Source organism: Mastigoproctus giganteus, chromosome 1 (assembly GCF_048544385.1).
Source record: "Mastigoproctus giganteus isolate SK-2022 chromosome 1, ASM4854438v1, whole genome shotgun sequence".
NCBI lineage: Eukaryota > Metazoa > Arthropoda > Arachnida > Uropygi > Thelyphonidae > Mastigoproctus > Mastigoproctus giganteus.
The window spans coordinates 151,888,444-151,902,029 of record NC_143575.1 but is presented as its reverse complement, the minus strand read 5'-3'; the positions used below and the strand labels follow the sequence as shown (position 1 = coordinate 151,902,029).

Genomic DNA, 13,586 nt, shown 5'->3' with positions numbered 1-13,586 from the left:
ATTCAGCCAATAATAGAAACTTTTCTTTCCATTTTAAGGCAAATAATGCACAAACAAACACAAGAAAAAAAACAGAACAAAGGATTGAACAAACTATTTATTCAGTATTGAAAAGTCACGAGATAAAGTTATCAATTATCAAAGAGCACTAGATGCAATCAAGATTAAAAGTCACATGATAAAATCATGACAAAAAAGCCCAAAATGCAACCGAAATCCCCCACACCGCGACATCACAAACAGTGACTCACGTGGTCCTGCCAAACATTGATGCTTCAGACACCTCCCGCTCCCTGATGACACAAGCAGTGAGTCATGTGTTCTTGCCAATCACTCCCCATCACCTGAGTAACGTAGTTTCTGTTTTGGCGGTGGCCACGTTGCCCCACTCAATGCATTTTGACCATTATCATTGTAACTCACTAATTAAAAAAAAAATGGGGGAAGGAAGCAGGATACAGATTTAATTGAAAAAAATTTACCTCAGTATCTTCAGAAAACGACCGAAGAACTTGCAACCATTCTACCATATTTGAATGATTTTCTGCTTGAAAGAGATATTCTGTCCCATTTATCAATTTCAGCCTCAAAACATGTTTTCTTTTTGTGTAGTCATGAGCAACGCTGACAACTGCTGATTTCATATCAATTAGGTGATCATCTCCACTAATGTGATTCTGCAATGTCGAAAAACTTATCAGGAAAAAATACTGTATAGTAAAATTTTAAAAGAACATTCTTTAACAAACATAGATAAAGGCTACATATTTCAGTAAAAATAAAATAAGATCCATTTTAACATTTTTAAAACTATATCTGGTACCTTACAAAGTGTCATCCAAAAAGGGAAAAAAAAACATCTACCCATTTCACCAATCCATCTGATCCAACAGTTTTTATAGTCCTTCCTTGTATTCATTCAAGCTATTGACTTCCACAACTTCAGATGGAAGTTTATTTCAGCAATCAATCACCCGCTGACTAGAGGCAAACTTTCATAGATCTACTTGGCATCAACCCATCCTCAGTTTGAATTTATGCTCCTTTGTGAGAGTAGTCTGAGCATGAAAAAAAAATTCCATCAGAATTGGGCATGCTAAATCCATCAAAGCTTTAAACATCTCAATCAGATCATGTCGCAGATGCCTAGTCTCCATATGCTGCAAATTGCAAAAATGAAACCTTTTTGGGTAAGAGCAGCTCTTTGTTCACTTTACCAATCATGTTGCTCTTTTCTGAACCCACTCCACTAGCTCTGCATCCTTTCCAGAATGAGGCCTCCAGACCTGTATGCAGTAATCATGATGTGGCCAGACCACTGCCTTGTACATAGTGTGCATAGTGTTAGAGTCGGGCACCAACTGTGGTTTCCGACATCTGTGCCATGTACACTGTGAAGAAATATAGAACACTGTAAATGCCAGAAAAGTGTTGTGTGTTGAATGTGTAGTATTATGTTGGGTTCTGTTGTGTGTCCTGGCATTTGGCCGCAGGGCCCCCGATGGGACCCACATTGCTTGTACAATGGAATAACCACCACCTTATCCCTGCTAGAAAAATTCCTCTGTATCATTGAGAAAACACCAGGAGTTGGTTGGCAGCATGTCTGCCAGGCCAGCACTTCATACCTCACTACACAAATCCCACAATGTCTCTTACATTTTCCACTCAGTGTACTGGAAAATGTATCTTACATTTTTTTAGTACACCGAGTGTAGTGCCCACACAGTTGGTATGTTAATCTGGGATTACTGCTCCCCATGTGCAGCTTACTGCAATTGTCAGCATTTAACATCAATTGTCATTTCTTGGCCCAACTATCTAATTGTTCTAGATCTTGTTGCAGTAGTAAGAGCATTACCCATCCTTCCAACCTTTGCATCATTTGCAAATTAGACATTAAACCTGATATACCATCTTCAATATCATTAATAAATACAGAAGACAACAATGAGCCAAGAAGCAAACCCTAGGGGGGGGACTCATAACTCCACTCAAACGTTAGTACACGAAGAGCAGTGTCCATGCTCTGCCTTCTCATACTAAACCATCCTTTTATCCATTATAGCAACTTGCCCTTAATGCCATATTGCTCCAATCTGTACAGTAGTCTTCCGTGTGCAAAAGTATCAAAAGCTTTCCTGAAATCGAAGTATCATCATCAACTGTCAACAAGACTTCATACGTAGACCAAGGGGTCGACGTATGAAGTCTCGCCACCAGGCCCTGTCCATGTACTTCTCTCCGTCATTGATTTCACTTCACTTTCCTCCTCTCTTAAGGACATCGGTCTTTATCATGTTTTGCCATCTCATTCTTAGTCTCCCCCTTGGTCTTTTGTCCCTTAATTGTAAATGAAACATTCTTCTTGGCAAACACTTCTCATTCATCCTCTTGACATATCCAAACCATTTCAAACGGGGCCTTTCAATTCCATTCTGGAGTTTTTCAACCTGAATTCTCTCCCTAATCACATCGTTCCTGATTTTGTCGCATCTTGTCTTTCTGGCCATGCTCCTCACAAATCTCATTTCTGCCCCTGAATTTTGCTTTCATCCTTTTTCCTCATAGTCCAAGTTTCAGATGCCTACATCAGAATTGGTACGTAATAGGCCTGATATATAGCCTTCTTACACTTCAGTGGTATGTTCCTGTTCCAGATCAGATCTCTTGTCTGCCTATAGAAATTCCCGCCTACCTGTACTTATTTCTTCATCTATCACTCCAGTCTTTGTAATGGTGCTTCCTAGATACTTGAAGTTGTTAACCATTTTTAGCTCTTTCCCTTCCATTGTAAAGTATCCATGAAGCTCACCACTCCTCTTTAGAACCATTACTTCACTCTTCTTCTGACTGAAAATCAGTCCAAATTCATTGGCCATACTAGCCCATATATCAACTTGCCATTGTACTTGTTCCCTGCTCTCTCTGTAGAGGTCATCTGAGAAGAACATGACTTTCATCTGGTCCTGTCCAAGTTGTTTCACCACCACTCTACATTGCACATCATTCATGACAGCTATGAATTGAAATCCAAATATATCATATCAAAATTATTTTTTTCATCCAGTTTCTTTGTGACTACATCATAGTATCCAATCAAATTGGTCAAACAAGACTTCCCTTAACAAACCCATGCTGTGTCTGAATTATTACTGCAGTTTTGTCTAGATCAGGGGTGGGCAACAGCCGGCCTGCAGGCCAGATGTGGCCCGCGACGATGTTGAATCCGGCCCCCTCGGTAAATGCATAAATATAGAAAATCCATACCTGACTACACTCGCCGTAAACGTTCGGCTTAATTCGGTTCAATCGGGAATCGCGGCCAGTACAACAGTAACCAAGTGATTCTACTCAGCGTCAAAGAGTTATTTCCTAATTATTATTGTAGCATCGATCGAACGAAGTTCCTTTGGGTTTGACTTCTTATTGAAAAAAATAATATTGGTGCGAGATATTTTGTTTTATGCCTTTTCTAATTATTACAATTTTTAATTTAATATAATTTATAGCCCATAAAATGAGCCAATTAAAAAAAAAAGAAAAATTGATGCCGAATGCCGCATTTTCAATGATAATTGGACATTCAGATATTTTTTTAAAAACTACATTAATAATTTGGTAATTCAAGTATTATAACATTTTTTAGGTTCTGATTTTTTTTATTAAATCGTTCAATCTATTCCGGCCCGCACCATGATGCGAAAATTTCATTCGGCCCGCATCATGATACGAAAATTTCATTCGGCCCGCTGACGAAAAAAGTTGCCCACCCCTGGTCTAGATGATCCTACAATGCTTCTTTAACCAGTCACCCCATTATTTACCCTGGAACAGAAGTTGAACTAATAGATCTGTAATTACTTGTGTCACCCTCTGATCCTCCTTTGTGAATTGTAGATATGTTTGAACATCTCCAGTCGATGGAGACTTCTTCTGAATACATGCATGTTCTAATAATTATGGCTACAAGTTCGCTTACCTCTTTTGCTACCTACCTTAATATAACTGGACAGGTCTCATTCACCCTATATACCTTTCTTATATTTAATTTCAGCAATTTCACTTCCACATTCCTCTTCATTATTACGTAATCATTTAGTTTTGTGGTCGAGTTTGATAAACCTTTTGGCTTCTACTCCCCTACAAAATTCTTCATGTGTGAATGTCGATGCAAAATACTTACTCGGCTTGTCAGCAACCTGCACACGATCATTAACAATTGAGCAATCAATATCAAGTGGAACTATGTGATTCATCCCCTTACTTCTAGTGTTTACAAAAGAAAATAAGTTTTTGCTAAATTTCTTTCCATCTTTTGCCAAAAAATATCTCACAATCAGCCTTACATTGCCTAACATGCTTAGTGACTTGATGCAGACTAGTTTAGCATAGGCTAAACTAATAATTTATTAGTAATAATAATCTATATCACCTAATAATTTATATGTATCCCATTTATTTTTCTTCTCTGAAACAAGTCTCATTAGTTCATTGATCTAGTTCTAAGCTTTGAATAGTATTTCTTAGTTGGTATGAAAAGCCTAGTCACTTTTATAAATATTTCCTTGAATGCTTTCCATTACCCCATGGGCTCACATCTGGTTAGTATGGGCTTAGCACACCTAAGGTCCTGAGCTGGATATCATCATTCTTCTCTTCCGTGGTGATTTCCTTCTACTTCTCTCTCTCTCTCTCAGGGTAACTTAGAATTTTTTTTTTTTTTTTTTTGACCAATGCAGCAAAAGCCTCAGGCTTCCTTGCAGCATATGCCCAAAAATGATGATGATAATAATAATTCAGAATTTGCAAATGGTAACATCATCATTTGTTCCCACTGTATAGAATTTAAAAACTATCTGAGATCACTCTAGTCACCTTTATGAAAGCAAAAATCCTTCCCTTGACCCTTGATGGTAAAACACCTTGAAGTAAATCCCACATCGATACACTGTAGCCAATGCCACCTAGTGGTTCTTTCATCTGCAGATTCTTAATGCATGAATAATCACTGCTGACCATTAGATCAAGAGTATTATTCCCTCTTGTTGACTTTCTAACATGCTGCCATAGAAAACAATCATCCAATAAATTCAAAAAAGTCGTGCTATCGAGTGAGTGACCAACCCACAAGTTCCAGTCAATATCTGGAAAGTTAAACTCCTCCATTATAAGACATTCTGATTAACTGGCTCACTCCATTTCTCTGTACAGTTTGTCACTGTATTCTTCAGAATCAACATGCCTATAACACACTCCTACTTTCAGTTCTGCTTTTCCAGTGTTTATGTCTCACTAAACAGACTCAACAGTGCACAGCTCGCCTATGTCAACTAGATGCATTGCCTTTGATTTTATGTGCTTCTTAACTAAGAGCATAACTCCTTCCTCTTTCTATAACTGGCTCACTCCATTTCTCTGTACAGTCTGTCACTGTACTCTTCAGAATCATCATGCCTATAACACACTCCTACTCTCAGTTCTGCTTTTCCAGTGTTTATGTCTCACCAAACAGACTCAACATTGCACAGCTCACCTATGTCAACTAGATGATTTTATGTACTTCTTTGATTTTAATTGATTTGATTTTATGTGCTTCTTAACTAAGAGCACAACCCCTTCCTCTTTCTATCCCATCTGGTCTGTTCTTCCTGTATACACAGTGTTCCCCATATTCAAATTCACCATCGCTTGTGTCTGAATGATAACATGTCTCCAATATCCCTACAATGTCTGTATTTGATAACTAGATTAGTATTTCTAATTAATTTACTCTGCTCCTAGAATTAGCGTATGTGCAAATATACATGCATCTGTTCTTATTCTTAGTTACCCTAACACAGCCCATATATTTACTTGTTCAGTGATCACCCACAGCAGGGCTTGAATTCCCAGACACCTTGCTTTCCAGGCTGCTGCATGTTCCTATAAAAGCAGTAAAGTTGTCCTTTTTTGAGAATGGTCTTCACTTTTCTAATCAGCGTCTTAATTCTGTTACCCCATTTGTAGTGAACGAGTTGGCCTATCTTCATTCTTAGCTGCTCTATCTACTGCTATAGCCTTCCTTCCCAGAGTGGTGTTGTCTTTGTGTTTTGTTTTCTGTTGGTCCCTGGTTTCACTTCCATTCATCCTGGTAGCTGCTACAGTGGCATAACAAGTGGATGTGCAGATTACATCTAGAGTTACTTTGTTGTAATTCAGATAATCCACTTTATTCAACAATTGATGGGTCTGTTACTGGCCACAAGGTTCTAACGAGTGTCTACTTCGGTATGGCATGGGTCTTTGTGGGGTCCATTCCTTCAAATTCTGTCAGCGCCTTCTTTCACTCTTCTTCTATTCTGAATATTGCAACCTTGTATCTTTCCACTTTGGCTGCACTGGGTTGCACTTCTTCTATTTGCTGTTCCTCCTCTAGTTCTGGTTCAGTGGTTTCCATATTCCTTTTTTTCCCCTTTGTAGTTCATTGCTTACACCCTGCTTGATATTTTCCAAGACTGCAGGAGCTATCATGTTCTACACGATGATGATCTGTGTCTGGTCTGCACGTTCACATGATGAACATATTCATTTCAATTCCTCCACTTCATGAGTTGCCTCTTCTTTCTTCCTCGGTGACCATTAGTGCAGATGAACAAGAATCGCTTAGAGTTGGTTGGGCCAAGTGGTTTTGCCCTTCAGTTGTAGTTGCCATATGAGGGATGGCATTACTTGCTCCATCATAATTCCCAGAAGATTGTATCTAACTTTTCAAACTGACCACTCTGCCTAAGGCCTGAACATGAGTTACTTTATCCTGTCCCACATTTTATGCAGTATGTTCACAATATTTCTACTTTTCATTTTCATCCAGCTATAGAAATGGACCTGTTTAGCTTTGACTTTTGCCCCAGTGATGGGTGGGAGTGACACAAGATTGAACCAATCTCTGCCTCAGCCACCACTGTGCCCTTGAGGAAGCCAGGTCCAATGAAATGACTTTTGCGATTTTTACTGCCTCGTGATTCCCACCCCCCCCCTTTGTAGAGGGATTCAAACTCGAGCCAATTGCACTTGGTGGTCTGGCATCAAAACCACTGGGGTGATTAGTTCCTTTTATTTTATTATTCTATTAAAAAAAATTTCCTCTTTTAATGTGATTTTTTCCACTCCCGTGACGGGTAATGGAACCAAGTGCTTGGTGTGGTTGATTGTGTTCAATTACTATTATTATTTCTGTCTGCTGAGGAATTCTTACTATCCCACAGATATTCAGGTGTTCCGTGTAAGTCTTCTCTGGGAAGCCTATTGCTGATAGATTCTAATGGAGGCTCTTCGACATCATGTCGGTGATTGACATAGCGATCAGGATGATCATTACTTGTTCCATATGCCACATATTTTTGACTTCCTGTCTTAGGTCTCGTACTTCCTGATCTTTTCCTTGTATGATTTCTGAAGGTTGTTGGTGGTGTTAATCACTGCTATGTTGTTCAGATAAGTAGCCATTTCCTTCTTGTCACAGAGGGTTATATCTGGTCTGTTGTGCAGGACTGTCTTGTCCATTATTATGGCACATTTCCAGTATAGTCTGTGAATAGAGGTCTCTATTAAGACTGATGCTCTTACTTTTAATACAGTAAACTATCTTTGATCAGCTGGTAATTTTTTGCTAGCTTCTGATGTATTATCCTGGCCACTTGGTCATATCTGTGGGTGTGCTCCGTCTGGGTGATCACCATCTGTTGCCATATGAGGTGATGTACGAAATTGTTTCTGTTGCCAGGGGGCATCGATGACGTATCATGTTACTCTGGGGTCCTTGGTAATGTATTTCCTGCAGTTCCTGGTGTTGATTACCTGGTCTTGGATGGTGAGAATGAATCCTTCGGTCTCGGGGAAGAGCCTTCCTTTAGTGAACCAAGCACTGGAAGCAGTGTTGAATCCAGAGCATTTGCAGCCGGGGAGGTCTAAACATTGGGGGTACATGTAGTATACGTGTATATTTTTTATTATTATTTAATATTTACAACATACAGTAAATCCTCAATTTAAGAGACTAATAGGAGAGAAGGCGTGTCCCTTAATGCCGAAAGTCCATTAAATCGAATGTAACAGGGGGGGGGGGCTTTTTTATTGTTTTTAATGTAAAAAAAAAAAAAAAGCTTTAATACAATACACAGTACTGTAAAATATAAAATTATGTTGAAATTTGGTCTTTCATTTACGGATATCAGAAACAGTTTGGTTTTTTACGCCATAAATTTAACTAACATGTGCTACTGAGACATCTAATTTCTCAATTAGCAATAATTTCTGTGGCACATTTATGTTCACGCGCTTTATTTTAACTCCTCCATCACATAATGCCATTTTAAATTGTAAGGATTGCAAAATTATTTAATAAATAGTCATAATTCAGAAATAACAGAAACACACTGCATACAACCTGAATGCACGATAACTTAAGGCAGACTGAGACTGAAACAAAGTAAGTCGGTAGACCTGAGTGTCCGAGTCACGTTCAGCTCACAAATCACCACCTGCTCTTATCTGTTATCTGGGAAAACAGCTATTTGAACACAATTTCAGAAAGAATAAAAAACAATTTCCTGAATTTGATTATAAAAATAAAAGGAGTATCAAAACAACAATGGAAATAGGTAATTATTATTAATTTTTAATTAAAAATAACATTGAAGATTTGTATAACCTAAAAAAAATAATATAGTAAAGATTAATATGTACATTACTGTATTATTATTTATCCGGTATATTAAATCTGAAATCTGTTATATTGGGGTCCGTTAAATTGAGGGTTTACTGTATGTAGATATGTTGTAAATATAGTTACATATGTTGTAACAGGTTCTTAATTGCCTTCTCTCGTTCAATGAGGTCAATCCTCACCCTCCTCCTTTACGGGCTATGGTCAGTCTCTCAATGACCGACTTCAGGTAGTGTTACAAAAAAATCTGTATATTTATACATATATATGTGCACAGGGGGCTTAGAGGGTAACAGGTATCCTGTGTGTTATCGGACACTCAGCCTAAAACACTGATGGATCCAATATCTCTCTATTACAGAAGATTTAGGAGAAGTCCGTTGGCCTGCCTCCCTAAAATCCACCCATGCACACCTTCTCGATGGTAAGCCCTGTTACGTCACTTAGGTGGCAACGAACATATAGAGTGGTTCTCTTCAAGACAAATGGCCCTCAGTCCCCAGCAGCTTTCACTCTCCCTCTTAACGGCAGCGAGAGGATCAGAGTGGAAGCAGAGGGTGCTAAGAATCTCTGGGTACGACCAGGCTGCCATGCATGAAAACTGAACTTGGCCTGTTACAACGTAAGATCACTCATCGGAGAAGACAGGATATTAGAGCTGGAAAAGGAATTAGAAAATGTGAATTGGAATATCATCAGTTCGGCTGAAACAAGAAGAAGAAATGAATCACTTATAAGTTTATCATGTGGAAATCTGCTGTACACCAATGGAAACAGTGAAAGGAGTGAAGGTAGAGTTGGGTTTCTGGTCCATAAAGTTAAAAATAACATTTTGAAATTCAAAAGGACATCACCAAGGGTGTCAAGACTAATACTCAAGATATCTAAGAGGTACAAGCTAAAGATTATAATGATTTATGCACCAACATCAAGCCATGATGATGAAGAGGTTGAAGAAATGTACACCGAAATTGAGTCTTCTAGATGAGCAGAAAACCCACTACACTATTATTATGGGGGACTTCAATGCTAAGGTTGGAAAAAGACAAAACAGCGCAGAAATGGGAACTATAGGAAATTTTGGAATTGGTGAAAGAAATGAAAGACTTGTGGAATTTGCAGAATCTCAAGGACTCAGTAATGAACACTTTTTTCAAGAAAAGGGTGAACAGAAAGTGGACATGGAAGAGTCCAAATGGATTAACAACTAATGAAATAGACTTCATCCTCACTAACAGAAGATATATTGTGAATGATGTTACCGTCCTGAATAAGGAAAATGTTGGAAGTGATCACAGAATGGCAAGATGTACACTTGATATAGATGTAGGAAAGGAAAAAAACTGACTCGAGTAAATAATACAAAGGTCTTTGAGATAACAGAGGAGGAGAAAACGCAGTATATACTGGAACTTAAGAACAAGTTTGAGCTTCTGCAGACTGCTCAGGACCAAAATATCGATGAGGAATATTACAACTTTCTGAAAGTGATAAAGCCCAAGAAACCTATAGGGAAAAAAAATCCAAAGAAGAAAAAATTAGTGAAGAAACACTTGTCATGATGAACCAAAGACGACAAATGAAGAGCAAGAAAAACACTGACAGGGAAAAAATTGAGTATACTGAGTTATGCAAAGCCATTAGAAAGAGACTCAGAGAGGACATAAGAAGATTTAACACAAGAAAAGTAGAACAAGCATTAAGGGAAAACAAAGGATTTAAATCAGCAGCCACGAGCAGTAATACAGAAAGACAAATGATACTGAAACTGAAGAATAGCGATGGTATACTTTAAACAGCAGAGAAGGCATAATTCAAATAGCAGAAGACTACTATAGAGAATTATACAGGGAGCAGTGGGGAAGATGGATTGCAAAGTAGCAACACATACAACATACCCGATATTCTTCCTGATGAGGTAGAACATGCATTGAAGAAAATGAAGAAACAGAAAGCCCGGGGGAAGATGAAATTACTGTAGAGTTGTTAAAATTGGGAGGAAGAATTTAACAACTGGCAAGGCTCTTCACAAAGTGCATTAGAAAATGTATGATGCCTAAGCAGTGGAATAATGCAATCATAGTTTTGCTGCATAAGAAAGGAGATAAATCAGAAATTGGAAATTATAGACCAATTAGCTTGTTATTCCACATCTACAAGTTGTTCACAAGGGTCATTACTAACAGATTAGAAAGAATACTTGATGAGAATCAACCGAAAGAGCAAGCTGGCTTTAGGACAGGATTCTCAACTATGGATCACCTTCATGTAATATCACAGCTAATGGAGAAAGCAAATGAATATAAAACACCATTATGTCTGGCATTTGTGGATTATGAAGGCATTTGACTCCATACAGCATAAGGCACTGTTTCGGGAACTGGAAAGACAAGGCATAGATACGCCATATATTATGATTTTGAAGAAAATATATGAGAGTGCTACCTCCTTTATTAGACTAGACAAAGACAGTACGAAATTTAAAATCGAAAAAGGAGTTCGACAAGGAGACACAATATCTCCGAAGCTGTTTACTGCTGCCCTTGAGGAAGCTTTCAGAAGATTAGACTGGTCGCAGAAAGGAGTCAATGTGAATGAAGAGTACCTAAACCATTTACGATTTGCAGATGACATTGTGGTCATAAGCCACGATCCCAAAGAATTAGAGGAAAATCTTAATCAGTTATGCATAGTTAGTAAGGATTTTGGACTAAAGATGAATATGCCTGAATCAAAAATAATGATGAACAAGTATGCCACAGAAAGGGATATAATCACTGAACGAGCAGTAATTGAAAAGGTGGAATCATATACTCATCTGGGACAAGTCATTGGCTGAAATAATGATAAATGGCTGGAAGTCAAGAGAAGAATAAATTTTGGATGGATAGCATTCAGGAAATATAGTCACATACTGAAGAGCAATATCCCAGTTTGTCTGAAACGTAAAATAATGAACCAATGTATACTCCCCACCATGACTTATGGAAGTGAAACTTGGACACTCACCAAAAGAATGGAAGAGAAGCTGAGAACCACACAGCGAAGAATGGAACGAATTATATTGGGAATCAGACTGTTAGATAAGAAGAGAAACACATGGATTAGTGAGCAAACTCAAGTAAAGGACATTCTTATCAAAACTAAAGAACTAAAATGGTCTTGGGTAGGACACACAGCTCGAGGACATGACAGATGGACTAAGAAAATAACAGAATGGTACGCAAGAGGAGCTAGAAGAAAACCTGGAAGACAAAGGCGGAGATGGATAGATGAAATTCGTGAGTTTTTGGGTAGTAAATGGATGGCCAGTGCTCAAACAGAAGGAACTGGAAAGTTGCTGGAGAGGCCTTCATCCTGCAGTGGATTGAAAATGGATGATGATGATGATGTGCATAGATATAAATATACAGATTATGCATATTTATGAATGTTATAATAAGAGAATATGAGAAAACAAAATAGAAAACAAAATGAAATATTTATTATTTACCATCTAAATGCTAATTGTCAGTTCACAAAAATCACATTACTGACAATAATCAGAGTTTAATAACATGAAAATCGTCGATTAAAATTTGCGCGGGGGAGGGGGAATTATGCAACTTATAATCAAACATGCAAGTACTGTATTATAATAATCTTATTCTTCTTTGCTTTTTCTTTGTGCATTATCAAGCAATCACTTCATTTATTAATTTTTCCGATAACTCATTCGGGCCCTTTGAGCTAATCTTTGTGCAACTTTGCAATATTACAGCATAGAGGCATATATAATAAAAAGGTTATAAAATGTACTGTTTATAGGCTGCACTAAACTGTCTTGCAACTAAACTGTCTTGTTTGCGGTATACAAAGGAAGAATTAGCCAAAAGTAGACTCTTGCTGTGAAAAAAACAAATAAAGGGAATGGGAAACCCATAAAGCGAAAGTGCTGACAATTGAATTAGTGGCTGCAGTAGACTCTAGAGGGCTAAATGTCTAAGAGGGCTAAACTAGAGGGCTAAATGTCTGGGCAGAAAGGGCTCTTCATCATCTTCAATGATGAAGAGCCCTTTCTGCCCAGACATTTAGCCCTCCTCCTGAAAGCAGCAGGACACTTTATAATTACAATAGCATCTATCAGGAACCAATTCAGGCAAACCTATTCACATTTGCAACCTTGTTTGTGATATACAAACAAAGAAGTAGTTGCAAACACTAACAAGAGATGGTTTGTGTAAAAATAAAGGGAACCTGAAAACCATAAAACGAAAATGCAGACTTGGCTTTTTGTTGCAATTTGTGCAGCCAGAAATATTACCCATCTAATTATTTTGAAAATTTCGGTGTCTTTTGAATTTTAGTGATTTATTTTTGTAGTGTACCACCTAACAAGTACCACACTTAGTTGATGTTATTTTATGTGTTGTGTTTATTTGACCTAAATTTATTAATTCATGTTTAATAAAATAAAAATTACTATTTTTCACCGAGGGGGAATTTTATTCCACTGGGAGTGAGTTTCACCCCGGTCACCCCCCCTAGATTCAACACTGGCTGGAAGTCATCTTATCTATGTAGTCTTGATGGAGGTCATTGTAGTGTCTGTTGTGACCTGTCTTTTTCGCCCATCTTTCTGTCTTTGTTTCTTCTGTCTGTCTGAGTGTGATCTTGTTGAGGTTGAGTGTTGTATGCCATTTGTCTATCTTTTTATAGCTAGGTAGATTGGCGGTGTGTTTTCCTGGAAGTAATCCCGACAGGTTCTTAATCATGTTCTCTTGTTCAATGAGGTCAATCCTCACCCTCCTTCTTTACGGGCTATGGTCAGTCTCTCAATGACCAACTTCTGTTGACAGCTCTTCGATGATGAAGAGCCATCAACAGACTTCGGTGTTCA

General features: G+C 38.1%; 1 protein-coding gene across 6 annotated transcripts in view; it reads right to left on the bottom strand.

Annotated features, from left to right (window-relative positions):
* RhoGAP19D (Rho GTPase activating protein at 19D) overlaps positions 1-13,586 on the bottom strand; it is a 661,344-nt gene that overhangs the window by 187,147 nt on the left and 460,611 nt on the right. For all 6 annotated transcript variants that reach the window (XM_090374624.1, XM_090374649.1, XM_090374631.1 and 3 more), the window contains one exon: positions 483-677. In XM_090374624.1, coding sequence (XP_090230750.1) covers positions 483-677 — 195 coding nt within the window. The remainder of the gene's footprint in view (positions 1-482; positions 678-13,586) is intronic.